The sequence below is a fragment of the Misgurnus anguillicaudatus genome, chromosome 5 (assembly GCF_027580225.2).
Source record: "Misgurnus anguillicaudatus chromosome 5, ASM2758022v2, whole genome shotgun sequence".
Taxonomy (NCBI): domain Eukaryota; kingdom Metazoa; phylum Chordata; class Actinopteri; order Cypriniformes; family Cobitidae; genus Misgurnus; species Misgurnus anguillicaudatus.
In genome coordinates, this window is record NC_073341.2 from 13339087 (window position 1) to 13352508 (window position 13422).

At 36.4% G+C, this 13422-nt stretch overlaps 2 protein-coding genes across 4 annotated transcripts in view; one reads left to right on the forward strand and one right to left on the reverse strand.

The window, feature by feature from the left end:
- The window catches only part of adgrd2 (adhesion G protein-coupled receptor D2), a 46011-nt gene extending 45255 nt beyond the window's left edge, over positions 1–756 (forward strand). For 2 of the 3 annotated variants that reach the window (XM_055168665.2, XM_073867594.1), the window contains exon 27: positions 89–756. Coding sequence is in view for 1 of the 3 variants with exons in the window: in XM_073867593.1 (XP_073723694.1) it covers positions 84–96 (13 nt within the window). In the remaining 2 variants the exon portion in view is untranslated. Of the gene's footprint in view, positions 1–83 lie in introns of all 3 variants that reach the window. The other variant, XM_073867593.1, reaches the window with a different exon arrangement.
- Positions 743–12091, reverse strand: nr5a1a (nuclear receptor subfamily 5, group A, member 1a). The gene is made up of 8 exons (XM_055168668.2): positions 11859–12091; positions 10379–10503; positions 9585–9726; positions 8298–8779; positions 7767–7925; positions 5377–5496; positions 4871–5018; positions 743–2140 (listed from the first exon to the last, which is right to left on the reverse strand). The coding sequence occupies exons 1-8, from the start codon at positions 11878–11880 to the stop codon at positions 1884–1886; spliced, it is 1455 nt and encodes a 484-aa protein (XP_055024643.2). The 5' UTR covers positions 11881–12091; the 3' UTR covers positions 743–1883.
- Positions 12092–13422: the final 1331 nt, after the last annotated feature.

Consider the following 13422-nt stretch of genomic DNA (forward strand, 5'->3'; position numbering starts at 1 on the left):
CCTAAAATACATACAAATTCCCATGAGATCAAGCTAGTTATTCTTGGTTGTTTATTTAATTCCTAAATTCTTTTTTGCCTTACCTCAGGCTGTTGAAGGGAAAGTTACACTAGACATCAACATAGACTCAAGTCTTATCCTGGCATGAAAACTTATGTGATGTGAAACACACACTACACACACACACACAAGAGCAGCTTTACAAAGCTCCGGCTCCCCCGCAATTCTCCAGGCTTCTCATTCCCAAGACTGAATCTGTGAGGAGACTGCATTCAGCTTGACACTTTACATGTATTTTTAATGTTGCATACACGCTCATAGTGCTAGAATTTAGCAGCATGGATATCATCAAACTGTTATTTGTGACCAGACAACACAATTTTGTTGTTAGTGTTTGAATGACTTCGGATGGGATAGTTTAACCTATTCATAGTGATTCAGATATTTTGATATTTGTTGGTTGTTTCTGGACAATGAAACCTATCAGCTGTTTTAGCTTTCTCAATTGTGCAAAGTATCAGTTTAAATGCAAATTCTGTACACAGCGTATAACATATAATTTAATATTTTTGTCTTTACATCTGTGTTTAAATGTCGAATGTATCTGTGTGAACAATGTCCTATCACGACAGAGTGTAGAAATACATTTTGATACAAATTCTGGAAATGTGTTTTAATAGTGATATTTATGTTGTTGTTGTGTGCTGTAATTCTACTACCCATTCTGAATAACGAATAAATGTAAAACAAAAAATATTTTATTGTAATAGGCATACCTTATTTTTTTACAATGTTTTTAAGCATAGAAAACAGCAGTGTTACATTTTTTAATCTCACAATAAACTAATGGTTGTTGATGTGAATCTACAGTACGTGCGTGTGTCTGTAATACAGTATATTTCAGAAGACGCAAAATCCAAGACCTTAAAAATGTACGTTTTTTTAGAATAAATAAACTGACCCACATGAATACATAGCAAATAAAAAATAGTTACGGGAAAGGTTTCTAAACGTGCACTCTCCTTTTGTGAGCTCTCAAGGGTGGCAGCATGTGTGAATGTTTTCTGACCTTCCCATTACCTCCTTTTATTGACTCGCTGAAGAGACACTCGAGAGAGAAACAACATGTCTGGCCACAAAATGTGTCTATTCAAAAGACCATACACACACAATCGCTCTCTCAGTCTTTAAGGCCATCAGGGGATTTTCTTTAATAATAAAAGCAGTGTCTATTTTATTTTCATTATTTTATTGCAAGCATTTCATTTAAATGGTAAGACATGTAAATTAGTAATCTGTGTAAAAATGTGCTGCAAATATATCGAAAATCATTTCAATAAATACTTTGAATCTAATTAGTTTTTGGACAGGCCCTTTTAGACATTTTTAAATATACTGAAAAATAGATATCACAAACAATAAACAGTCCATTGACCATTATCTGTACAAAAGCATGAGAAAAATGTAACTAGCATTATATTAATAATAATATTAATAATAATAATAAAGATACATCAGGGTTCAAATTGTACTATAACCAGACTGCAGACGAGTCCGAGCTGGATCCACACCGGATCTGCGCCAAAGTCAGCAGCTCTGGTGCGGATCTGACCCGGAGTCATCTGGGTATAGATTGGCATTATCCCAGAGGAAATAAAAGACAGATGATATCAATAAAAAACTGCAACATGTAGGTGAAATGATCAGTTAATATGAAAAAACCCACCTCTGTGTCCCCCTATGATTGTCACACTTTGCTTAAATGGCGCTAAAAGATTAAAAAGAAATCTATTTCTATATTCATGTAAAGTATGAAATAAATGCCTTTGGAAAAGTATTCAGTGTTCATAATCTACTTATTGTAGCACATACACATGTCCCTTTCACACGGCAGTAGATCTCTTTGCATGAAGCATTTCTATCAGGAGATTGTTGCATGGCACCTCTCCGCACAGGTGTTTGTAACACAGGTAATCTTCAGCTTGTGCACTGAGCGATCGGACCTCAGGTAACCTCAGTATGAGCTGACTGAACCTGTCCAGACACTGAGGGTACGAGTAGAGCGTGTACTCCAGCAGAGCGCTGTTTACCTGCTCCTGTATGTTCTCCACAAACTGCTGGTTCTCCAACAGCTTCACATCTAAATGAGAGAAACCATTATATGATTTCATTTATATTTGTATGCTCATTAAGTGTTTTAGAAGGATGAGTTTGTGAGTGTGCGTTAGACAGTAGATTTTGTGTGTGTGTGTGTGTGTGTGTGTGTGTGTGTGTGTGTGTAGTTCTACAGCTATCTTTGTAGGAACCATTTTTTGTAAGAACATCGAAGTATGGACAAAGATTGTAAAGTCCTAATTGTCTGGCACTGCTTTAAAGGGCTGTTTTAGGGTCGGGATTAGAATTAGGTTATGGTTGGGTTAAGGTAAGGCTTAGGCACTTAGTTGTAATGGTTGGGATTAGGGTAAGGGTTAGGAGTTTAGTTGTGATGGTTGGGGTTAGGGTAAAAGTTAGGCACTTAGTTGTGATGGTTGGGATTATGATAAGGGTTAGGAACTTAGTTGTGATGGTTGGGTTAGCGGAATGTAACTCTGTGCCAAGTAGTCAGAGAATGCACTGGCACAGGTTTCCTCCACTCCACATTCTGCTTTTTTAACCCAGTGCTGGGTAAATGTTAGACAGAACAACCATGAGTTGGTTTATTTGATAACCCAACATGTGTTCTGGCCAATATTTACCCAGCATTGGGATAAAAATAACCCAGCAGAATTTAGAGTGTTGTGGTGGTTGGGGTACTGTAAGAGTTAGGCACTTAGTTGCGATTAGGGTAAGGTTTAGGCTTTAAGTTGTGATGGTTTAGGGTTAGGGTTAGGCACTTAGTTGTGATGGTTGGGATTAGGGTTAGGCACTTAGTTGCGATGGTTGGGTTATGGTTAGGCACTTAGTTGCGATGGTTAGGGTTAGGCATTTAGTTGCGATAGGTTAGTGTTAGGCACTTAGTTGTGATGGTTGGGATTAGGGTAAGGTTTAGGCACTTAGTTGTGATGGTTGGAATTAGGGTTAGGCACTTAGTTGTGATGGTTTGGGTTAGGGTTAGGCACTTAGTTGTGATGGTTGGAATTAGGGTTAGGCACTTAGTTGTGATGGTTGGGGTTAGGATTAGGCACTTAGTTGTGATGGTTGGATTAGGCACTTAGTTGCGATGGTTAGGGTTAGGCATTTAGTTGCGATAGGTTAGTGTTAGGCACTTAGTTGTGATGGTTGGGATTAGGGTAAGGTTTAGGCACTTAGTTGTGATGGTTTGGGTTAGGCACTTAGTTGTGATGGTTTGGGTTAGGGTTAGGCACTTAGTTGTGATGGTTGGAATTAGGGTTAGGCACTTAGTTGTGATGGTTGGGGTTAGGATTAGGCACTTAGTTGTGATGGTTGGGTTAGGCACTTAGTTGCGATGGTTAGGGTTAGGCATTTAGTTATGATAGGTTAGTGTTAGGCACTTAGTTGTGATGGTTGGGATTAGGGTAAGGTTTAGGCACTTAGTTGTGATGGTTTGGGTTAGGGTTAGGCACTTAGTTGCGATGGTTGGGATTAGGGTAAGGTTTAGGCACTTAGTTGTGGTGGTTGGGATTAGGGTAAGGTTTAGGCACTTAGTTGTGATGGTTGGGATTAGGGTTAGGCACTTAGTTGCGATGGTTAGGGTTAGGCACTTAGTTGTGATGGTTGGGGTTAGGCACAGTTGTGATCAGGTTAGTGTTAAGGTTAAGCACTTAGTTTTGATAGTTGGGGTTAGGGTAAGGGTTAGGCACTTAGTTGTGATGGTTTTAGTTAGGGTAAGGGGGTAGTGATGGCATTACATATATGAGTGTCCTCACAAAGATAGCTGTACAAACGTGTGTGTGTGTGTGTGTGTGTGTGTGTGTGTGTGTGTGTGTGTGTGTGTGTGTGTGTGTGTGTGTGTGTGTGTGTGTGTGTGTGTGTGTGTGTGTGTGTGCATGCGCTCACGCTTGTGTGTGTGTATTCAATGACAATAGTCTGACCCATTAATGGAGCACTTTAAAGCATTAGCAGAGCTCATCAAAAACAGCATTCACACAGTAATTAAAATGTTGAATAATCTTTTCAAACCATTCGAAGGACACGAATTACTCAATAAACCTGCTTCCATTTAGCTAAAGAATGAAGGAAATCAATGTGACATAGAGAGATGGCAAATTCTTTCTCTTTCAAATGCAGGTTTCCTCTTTTCAGATAGTTCGTTTATTGTGGCTAATGAAATCTCAATAAGAAATATTTTAGTAAAGATTTATAGGTAGCACATTAAAGTTACAACAATACCTACAAGAATATACAGTATTTTAGTTTTTATATTTTTAAACCACAATTTATGTTGATGTACTGTTAATATAAATTGTAGTAAAAATATAATGGTCATATAAAAAAGGATCACATGCCAAAGAAAGTGACCAGAACAAAAGCCATCTCACTGAACATATAGCAGACATATGCCACTTTTCCTGTCCTTTATTTTATTTAATCATATTAATATTTGAAAAATTATTCGGCTTTTAAATATTAGAATTATAAAAAATATTCTGTCAGTGATTCCTGCGTAATTTCCCCAGTCCACTTTAGAGGTTACTAACTATAAACAAGTTTGTAACTACTTTTCAACCGCAAGTCATTATAATATTAGTAGACAGTCTGCTTAATATCTCTTAACATTTTATTGTGATGGTCCACCAACAGACATGTACTTACATTAAATCACAAATTGCCACTTATACTATAAAGTTTAAGGTTACTAGGTATACTGCATACTTCAGAGTCATCATCACTAATGAAGGAAATACATAAATAAAAATACAGTCATACTTACTTGGATTGAAGAGGATGAGAAACTTCAGGCAGGCCATTTCCCTGTTGTCCACCTGTAAGAGCTGTAGTCTTTTCGCCACTTCTTGTCCTTTTTGTATCAGATTGGCTAAAGTCAGGCCAGCATCAGATAAAACTCCTGACAACTCGATCTGCACAGAACAACACATTTATTACAGGACTGTTCTTGTTAAACATCAAACTTATGATGTTTGTGTTTTTTGCATTGATAGCTTTATGTTTGTTCTAAAGTGGAATAAGAAAATTAACTGTAAGGAAATGCATCATAAGTTACAAGGAATAACAAGCACGAAAAGCACAGTAAACATGTCGTATGCTTTTTCAATAAACACACTATATATGCACAGTATGCAAAACACAATAAATATACATGTCGGATGTGCAATTATTTAAGTAAATTGTAGAGCCCTGCAGATCCCAGCTGCAATAAATTTACAGTAAGTGACTGAATGTAATAAATGCAATACAAATACAGATTGAAAATCTCACCTCCTGTCCTGTTATAAGTAGCAGACTGGTCTCTCTCCCATGATGCACCTGTCTGCAGATATGATCAAAAAGAAGAAGCTCACTCCAGCAGTTATGCAGCAGTCGCATCTGATCTCCTACCTGATCAATAAGAAAGTACATTTTAAATGTTGTTATAACTTATTACAGAATTTGTTTGCAATGTATACTGACCATATATAGTTACGTCTCAATCTCTTTAATATAATACAACATGAAAATACAGAAAATTTAACTGCCTTTACACTTAAGAAATAGCAGAAACCTGCAGGCTCTCTTAAACCTAAATTAAATAAAATCATAATTTCTAATTCAGCCGTAACAACATCACTTCCTTGGCCTCATTCATTCATAAGCAGTGCAGCTGTGCTTGTGGATACACAAATGTCACATTTTAGATTCTCATTATTAACATTCAGACACTGATACAAACTTGCCAACAAACATCATCATACACAGGCTTCATTCTTAACACCAATGTATGTATCTGTAGAGGCATACAACGCTAAATGCAGTTTAAGAAAGTAATTTTCAGAGTTTTGACATAGCATGATTCATTTTGGCAGTTTGTGACAATGCAGAAGAACGCAGACGAGAGTCTGAGCTGAGATTCCAGAGCTATCTGCGACCTGGAATGTTATTAAACACTTCTAAAAGCGCTGTGTCTGCGGGGTCATCAGTAACCTGGCATTCACATTCACACTCCGACACATTTATAGCCCAGAGTCGCACAACCCAAAATTATTGCCATGACTACAAAAAATGTATGAGTTTGTGACTCGTGCAGGTCTAAATAGCCTACACCGTCAGAAACAATTGTCAAAAATGGACCCTATGGCTGTCACTGAGGCTGTACCCACAAAAAGGGCACCTAAAGAGTATTGTATTTCAAAGGTTCCCTACTTATTAATACCAAATATATACATATCTGTACCTATGTGGTACATATAGGACCTCTTTAAAGGGTACTAAAATTTACATTTTAAGTGCATTTTAGGAGGGCATATACAGTAGTAGTAGCCTGTGCAATATATGTTGAGCAACATTATAAAGGCATGTATAGGCTTCAAATAATGAGGGATTTTAACAATGTGAATTGTGCTTGCGTCATCCTGTTCCAAAACAACTTTGTATCTGTTTTGAAAAACACGGTGCCAAGTAATCTGTCGTGAATTTCAACACTAATCCTGACCTGAATAGGTTAAGATTCCAAACACCTGATGCCTGTGTTTGTATACAGTATATCTAATGCCCACTGACACATTTGGCACTGCAACTCTGCACTTTTCTTTAACATTTTTCAAGCATTTCTGTAGTACCTGATGGTACACTATCAAAACCAAACGTACAAAAGCTGTCACATGTACCATTTAGGTACAGATATATACCTGGAAGGTACCAATATGTACTCTTTAGATACAATTTAGAACTGCCCCAGAGACAGCTTTTGTACCATTATTTCTATTAAATGACTTGCAAGTTATTGCAATTAATAAAGCTATTAGAAAACTTTATGTTAATAAAGGTGACTGAAAAGTCTATTTAGTCAAAGTTTTATTTACTTTCTTTCTAACCTGTTTAGACTCTATAGTTTCATTAAAGAGAAACCTTTTTGAGAAGCATCGGTTCTCTATATAATCATATAGCTAAAATGGTTTCTCTATAAGAGAAACTATATGATAAATGTATCTTTAAAAGTGTTACAATGCTGATGGATTAAGCAAGACATTCTGACTTTGACACAGATCAGCAAAACCACCAATAAAGCATAAACAAGCAGATGTAATCTTATTTTTAAAACTGTTTAACAAAACAGGCAATAGCACATCACTTGACAACAACACTGTATCTTAAAGTCTCAGTGTCCCTAAGCGTTATCTTCCAGTAAGATGCACGACTTGGCGACATAATAGCAGACCTTCAACTCTATGTAGACATTCAACTCTATGTGACATTTGAAAATCAGATGTGTGTCCCTACACACACACACACACACACACACACACACACACACACACACACACACACACACACACACATTCTGGTTTCCATGTTTTGTGGTGACATTTCATAGACGTAATGCATTTCATAACATACAAACTGTATATTCTATTCCCCTTACCTGCCCCATTTCCTAACCCCAACAATCACAGAAACCCTTCTCCTACTTCATATGTTCAAGAAACATCATTTTGTTTGATTTATAAGCTTGTTTCCTCATGGGGATAACAAAATGTCACCACGAGGTCACAAAAATACTGGTATTCCTATATTTGTGGGGACAATTGGTCCCCACAACGTGATAATTACCAGGTACACACACACACACACACACACACACACACATTTTTGTTCATATCTCAATGCAGTACCTTTAGTTCCTTGAAAAAGACACAGCTTCTTGCCCACTCGACAATCGAGAACAATGTCTGATCTGCCATGACACAAAACAGGCTGAAGGGCCGAGGTTTGTCCAGTTTACCTCGCCCACTTTGCTCCTGGTGAAGGTAGGCACAAATTTTCCCTCTAACCTATAAACAAACAATTTAATAAATAAATAAAATCAAACATTTTGCACATTTGTAAATGTTTCATTAGTTAACCTAAATTTTAAGACACTCACGACTGAATCAGCTTTCATAAAGTTACACCGATAAAAGACATTGCTATACTTTCACTCTCAGAAACACTGGCTTTCAAAATGTACAGCTTTGTACTTAAGATACATATTAGGACATTTCTAAAGGGTATTGTCCTAATGAAAGCTTTTGTACCTTTAATTCTGAGAGTGTTCAATAGTGGAGGAATCTCATAATTACACTATAAGCAAATACACAAGAAAGTATATACAGCTCAAATCAACAACAGCATGGCCATGATGATATAAATATTCAAACACATACCTGCTCCTCATCTGGATCACAGCTGACTAACTCAAGCACCAGTGGGGGCAAACCCGGATTTATGGGGCTGGTGTTGGGGGAGGCTGGCATGCAGCTGTCAGGATATGTGTACCCAAGTGATGAGTCAGGTGAACTGGAGTATACATCTGAGTATTCTGCCTTAATGGACCTACTGTGTACTTGTGCTGTGTATTGGTACTGTGCTGGGTATGAACCATAGCTTTGCAGGGCCACACCCAGGGCAGCGGGGCAGAGAGGAGGGCAGTCGTACTCCGGAGATGAGAGAGAAGAAGGATGGAGCCCTGGGAGTGACCCAGGATGGGAATATTCAGCTGGGGCGCTGGACAACAGGATTTGGTTGGACTCTACTTTAAAACTGTTGGCTCTGATCAAAGCTCTTTTCTGCTGTTTCAGGGCACGATCACGTTTGTACATTGGGCCAAACTTATTTCTTCCCCCTCTCATACGATCATCACGGACAGCTGTGGGAAAAGAAAGAGAGAGAGAGAGAAAGAGAGAGAGAGAGAGAGAGAGAGAGAGAGAGAGAGAGAGAGATACAACAAAAAGTTGCTTATTGCAACACTGGCAAAAACTATGGTTTTACATTCACTTCATGCAAATCATGGAAAGCCCAAATTAAGCATGGTTTTGCTACAGTAACCTTAGTTTAACTATTTAACTAAACGCAAGAAAAACATGGTAACTGCACTATTACTTTATTATAAACATTGTTATATGGGAAATAGGCTGCAGCATTTTGTCATAAACAATTATCAAAGTAAGTAAGTAAGTATATATTTTAGGGCTATGTGAATAAAAGGCCAAATAAAGCAAGGAATGCGCGGCAAGACATTTCTCATTTTATGGACATTTTCCACGCTAGTTTTTGTGTTCTTTTAAACTACATGAATGCGCGAGCCTTATCAGCGCGTAAGGAATGTGTCACGGGGGCGCGCGGAAACAGGTGCTTCTCTGCACTCGGCTTGGGAAGCGCGCGTACAGTGAGCATAATAAAAGACGCTTGAGTGATATTTCTACTGGACACTGTTAAAATGTTTTCACTCAGTGTAATCACTATTTAAACAACTTAATTTCTAAGAGGATCCATGTTATTTGGAAATTTTGGGGGGAGTATTTATATATTTGGAGGGGGAGAGTCAACGCAGAGTTAGTGCAGTTGGAACAGGCATCACATTTTAGCAACAATACTCGTAAAAATTACAAAACCACAAACAAGTGTTTCGTTTTATCTCCACGTGCATTTTACAGCATTATTTGCTTTCTTACCCTCGAGTCTCATGCCGACACTGAGGCACTTCTGGAACCGACAGAATGGGCATCTCTTCCTCTGGGTTTTGTCAATGCCACAGTCCTGGTTCTGTGTGCACGTGTATCTCTTGTTATTCTGAACCTTCCTCTTGAAGAACCCCTGTTGCGCAATAATACACAATGTAATATGGATTATATTCTATTAGTCTAAAGTTAAAAATAAATAATTTAATAAATAATAGTGTAATAAGAACTGTTTTTACTGTTACACTTATGCATATCAATTGACAGTTAAGTGATTTGATTTGACATCCATAGATGTTGGAAATCTATGCAGCCTAGATATAAACTACCAAAAGATTATAGTAGCACCACTTACTTTCATTTCTTTCAATTATTAAGATATACAAACAGCCTAAAAAACATTATATTAAATATAAATATTAATTACATTTAACTACATGTATTAGGTTAGCAGACGCTTTCATCCAAATCCACTTAGACCACATACAAGAGAACATACAATATTTATTTATAATAATAAGCACCGTCTACAACTCTATATTTACAAAGTATGAAATTAAAGCTATAAGATGGATAACATAAAAAATATTTTTCTTAACAAAGTTAAATAGTGAAAAGTTAGGGGTTAGTCACATTTAATTTATAGGCTACAAATTTCATGCATATTTAAATTAAATGTCCGAAAACTACTGAACATTTTGGCCTCATGTTGTCAGTGCTAAATGTTTGTTTAAATGTTTGAATAGACTTAAGCATTTTGGAAATATTAAAATAAACGTGTGACGCACCTTACAGATCTCACAGGTAAGAAGGCCATAATGAGAACCGGATAATTTATCTCCACAGACAGGACAAAGCTCCTCCAGATCTTCAGCTGGTGTTAAGTCCATCACTCTGACAGATGCGTCTGCCACTGGAAGCGTTAAACAAATTACGATATTAATTAAAAACAATTCATAATTTGATTAGATATATTCTACGTAATCGACTAAATCGAAATATTATTATTTATGAATATGTTTTAAATAACATGTAAATGATTTGAAGAGGAATTAAAAATTATCATTTAGAGACATTCATGTGTATTCGTTTTTAAAGCCTAGTTCAAGAAACATACACTCTAAAAGATTTTGGGGTATTTTAAGAGTAAATATTGGACTGAAATAACCGTTGGATTATAAACAAACCATAGGCCTACTCAAAAAATATAAAAATACAAATAATGCGGTGGAAAAATACCTTAATGGTAATCAGATACAACGATCGGTCAACGAATGTAATATTCAAAATGATGCTTATGATAAAGTAACGCGGTGTTCATAGAGCTCTGTCAAATGCATCTGTTCACCTCTTTATCCAGTAATGATATATCCTTATATCCACAATATATCTGTGATGAACTAATAGATTTGATCATATTGGGTTTTGTCATGCCTCCTGTAAGGACGTGTACACCCACCGATCCACGCCCACTGAACTACAATAGCAAAATCTGATATTTAATTCACAATTACACAGTTTCAGACTAAAATGCATGCGAGATATTGAGAGGACATGTTTAAGAAGCAGCCAAAGATTATGATAAATCATTTCATGTAAATCTGGGATTTTTACGGCTAAATAATTACGACAAATACTTATGATTAATTTTGTATTTCGTTATTTTACTAATAAATTTCATTTCGTTTTGTGACTTTCCATTAATGATACAGAAGGGGCCTGGTTTATTTTGAGGCTGTATTTAACAAGAAATTTTAAAATAAATAAATATTACTTAAAAGGTACAAATTTCTCTTGATGTTAGGAAACAGTTCGGATAGAAAAATATTTAAACTTTTTCACAATAACACACGACAAACGAGGTTTTATATTAATAAAGAGGACGTGCAGTTACCTGACTGTTACCTTTTGATAACCAACTAAAAGAATGTTGTTTCTACGCTTTCTAAATCAAAGTGTTTATTTAACTAAAAAAAGTATTTTCTGGAGCTGGACATACGCGCCATCGTAATTTTCTACCAACATTTCATTATGAGTGACCTTTATATGAGAGTAAAGTTTTAAATGATTTACAAGTGCTTATTGTTGATCTGTAATGTTTCAAGACATTTTTATCATAGATCTGACGCACACAAATCCACAATAATATAATTTGGATTTACTCACCAACCTTGCACGAAAAATATAAATAACTAATTATGAAAGGGATGACAGAAAATAATGCGTTTTAATAATACGTTTGAAATAATATCTAAGAGTTGCACTTACCATTAACCTGTGCGTCCAGCATTTAAGAGCACCTAGAAAAGAGCCTCTATTTCATTCAACAGGAGATATTTAAGTCGATCAGTCCTAATCCTTAAAAACTTCAGGAGTGAATGTAACAGGTCTGAGGTCTTCCTCGTTTTCTGAAGCGTCTTCCTCTGCGGTGAATCAGAGCAATGGAAAGGTCTTCATTGGATAGCGCGCTCATGTGACATCCCTCACCAAGATGATGAGCTCCAGTTCTTACAAACGCAGCATTTTATTATCAGTTACACGAGAGGGGAAAAAGTGGGCATTTCCATTTTTTGTTAGAAGGCTAATTGGTGCACATACGCAATTTATAACAAAAGTGTTTGAAAATATTATCATCTGAATGGTTTAGTAAGTCTTTTTCTCAAATAACGGTATTAGCCTATTTGTGTTAATATTATTACGTTAAAGTAATATTCTTGTAGCCATTTTCTGATCAATTATACCAGTATTAACTCATAGTTTACCTACAGTATTATAATTATATTGGCCACCTGAACCATTTTTTTGCATGATGATGTACCATTAAGTTCCCATATTGTCCCTATTAATTATGCATTTCCAAATAAATATAACCAATAAAACATAGGCTAAACCTAGGATAGGCTAGGATCTCTGAAAATATTAGAGTATTTAATCTGATCCGTGTTTTGCATTGTTGCTAATTAAACTCATATGCGACTTAAAGTATTATTTTGAGAAGTATATTTGTTAAATATGTTTATTAACATATTATATGAGAACATGATTCCATTTCGTAATTGATGAATTCGTTCGACCTAACCCATTTTTATTTAGTGATAATTATAAACAAAATCTCATACATATTACATCATTGATGCATTGTTCTAAATTGTTCAAATGAAAATGAATAAAACTAAATGTATTTTTATTTTGTTTTACATTAAGTATGATCATATAGAATTATGTAGCTTGTTTTCACAAGGATCCTATATAATTTGTTAAGTGGTTAATTTGTTAAGGTAACCGGTTGTCTTCAAGTTGACATGTAAAGATTAAATACATTTGACTGTGGAGCAGTGGGGGAAGTGATAATATATCAGTTACTGCTGCCAAGGTTAGTTTTGTTATGCCGGGGTGCTGTGACTGCATTTGTGCGCTCTTCTCCGTCGCTGATATGATGCGCAAAAAAAGACGACACGCAGACATCGGCACGATGCTTTGACTCCGGCGGGACTATTTCTGCTTGGAGAGCATTCCTCCGGCTTTTACTAAAACACCAGAGTCTGATAGCAGTGCGAGGTTTCAGAGACAAACCTCAAAGATTTGAATGCAAAGAAAACTGATGAGGATCTGTGGATTTTTTTATAGGGGGGAAACATGAATTAAACGTCAGGATAACCTAATAAAAGTATTAACATTAACAAGCATTTCTTGATGTTGATTGGTCAATGCATAGTTCAGGCCATGCAAAATTGCATAGCCAAATTACAGGTCATGTGCTCAACTTCACCCACTGTAAACTGTCTAAAGCTCACTGTGGCCATCTTTTGGGACCCAGTGGTGCCAAAAGTTA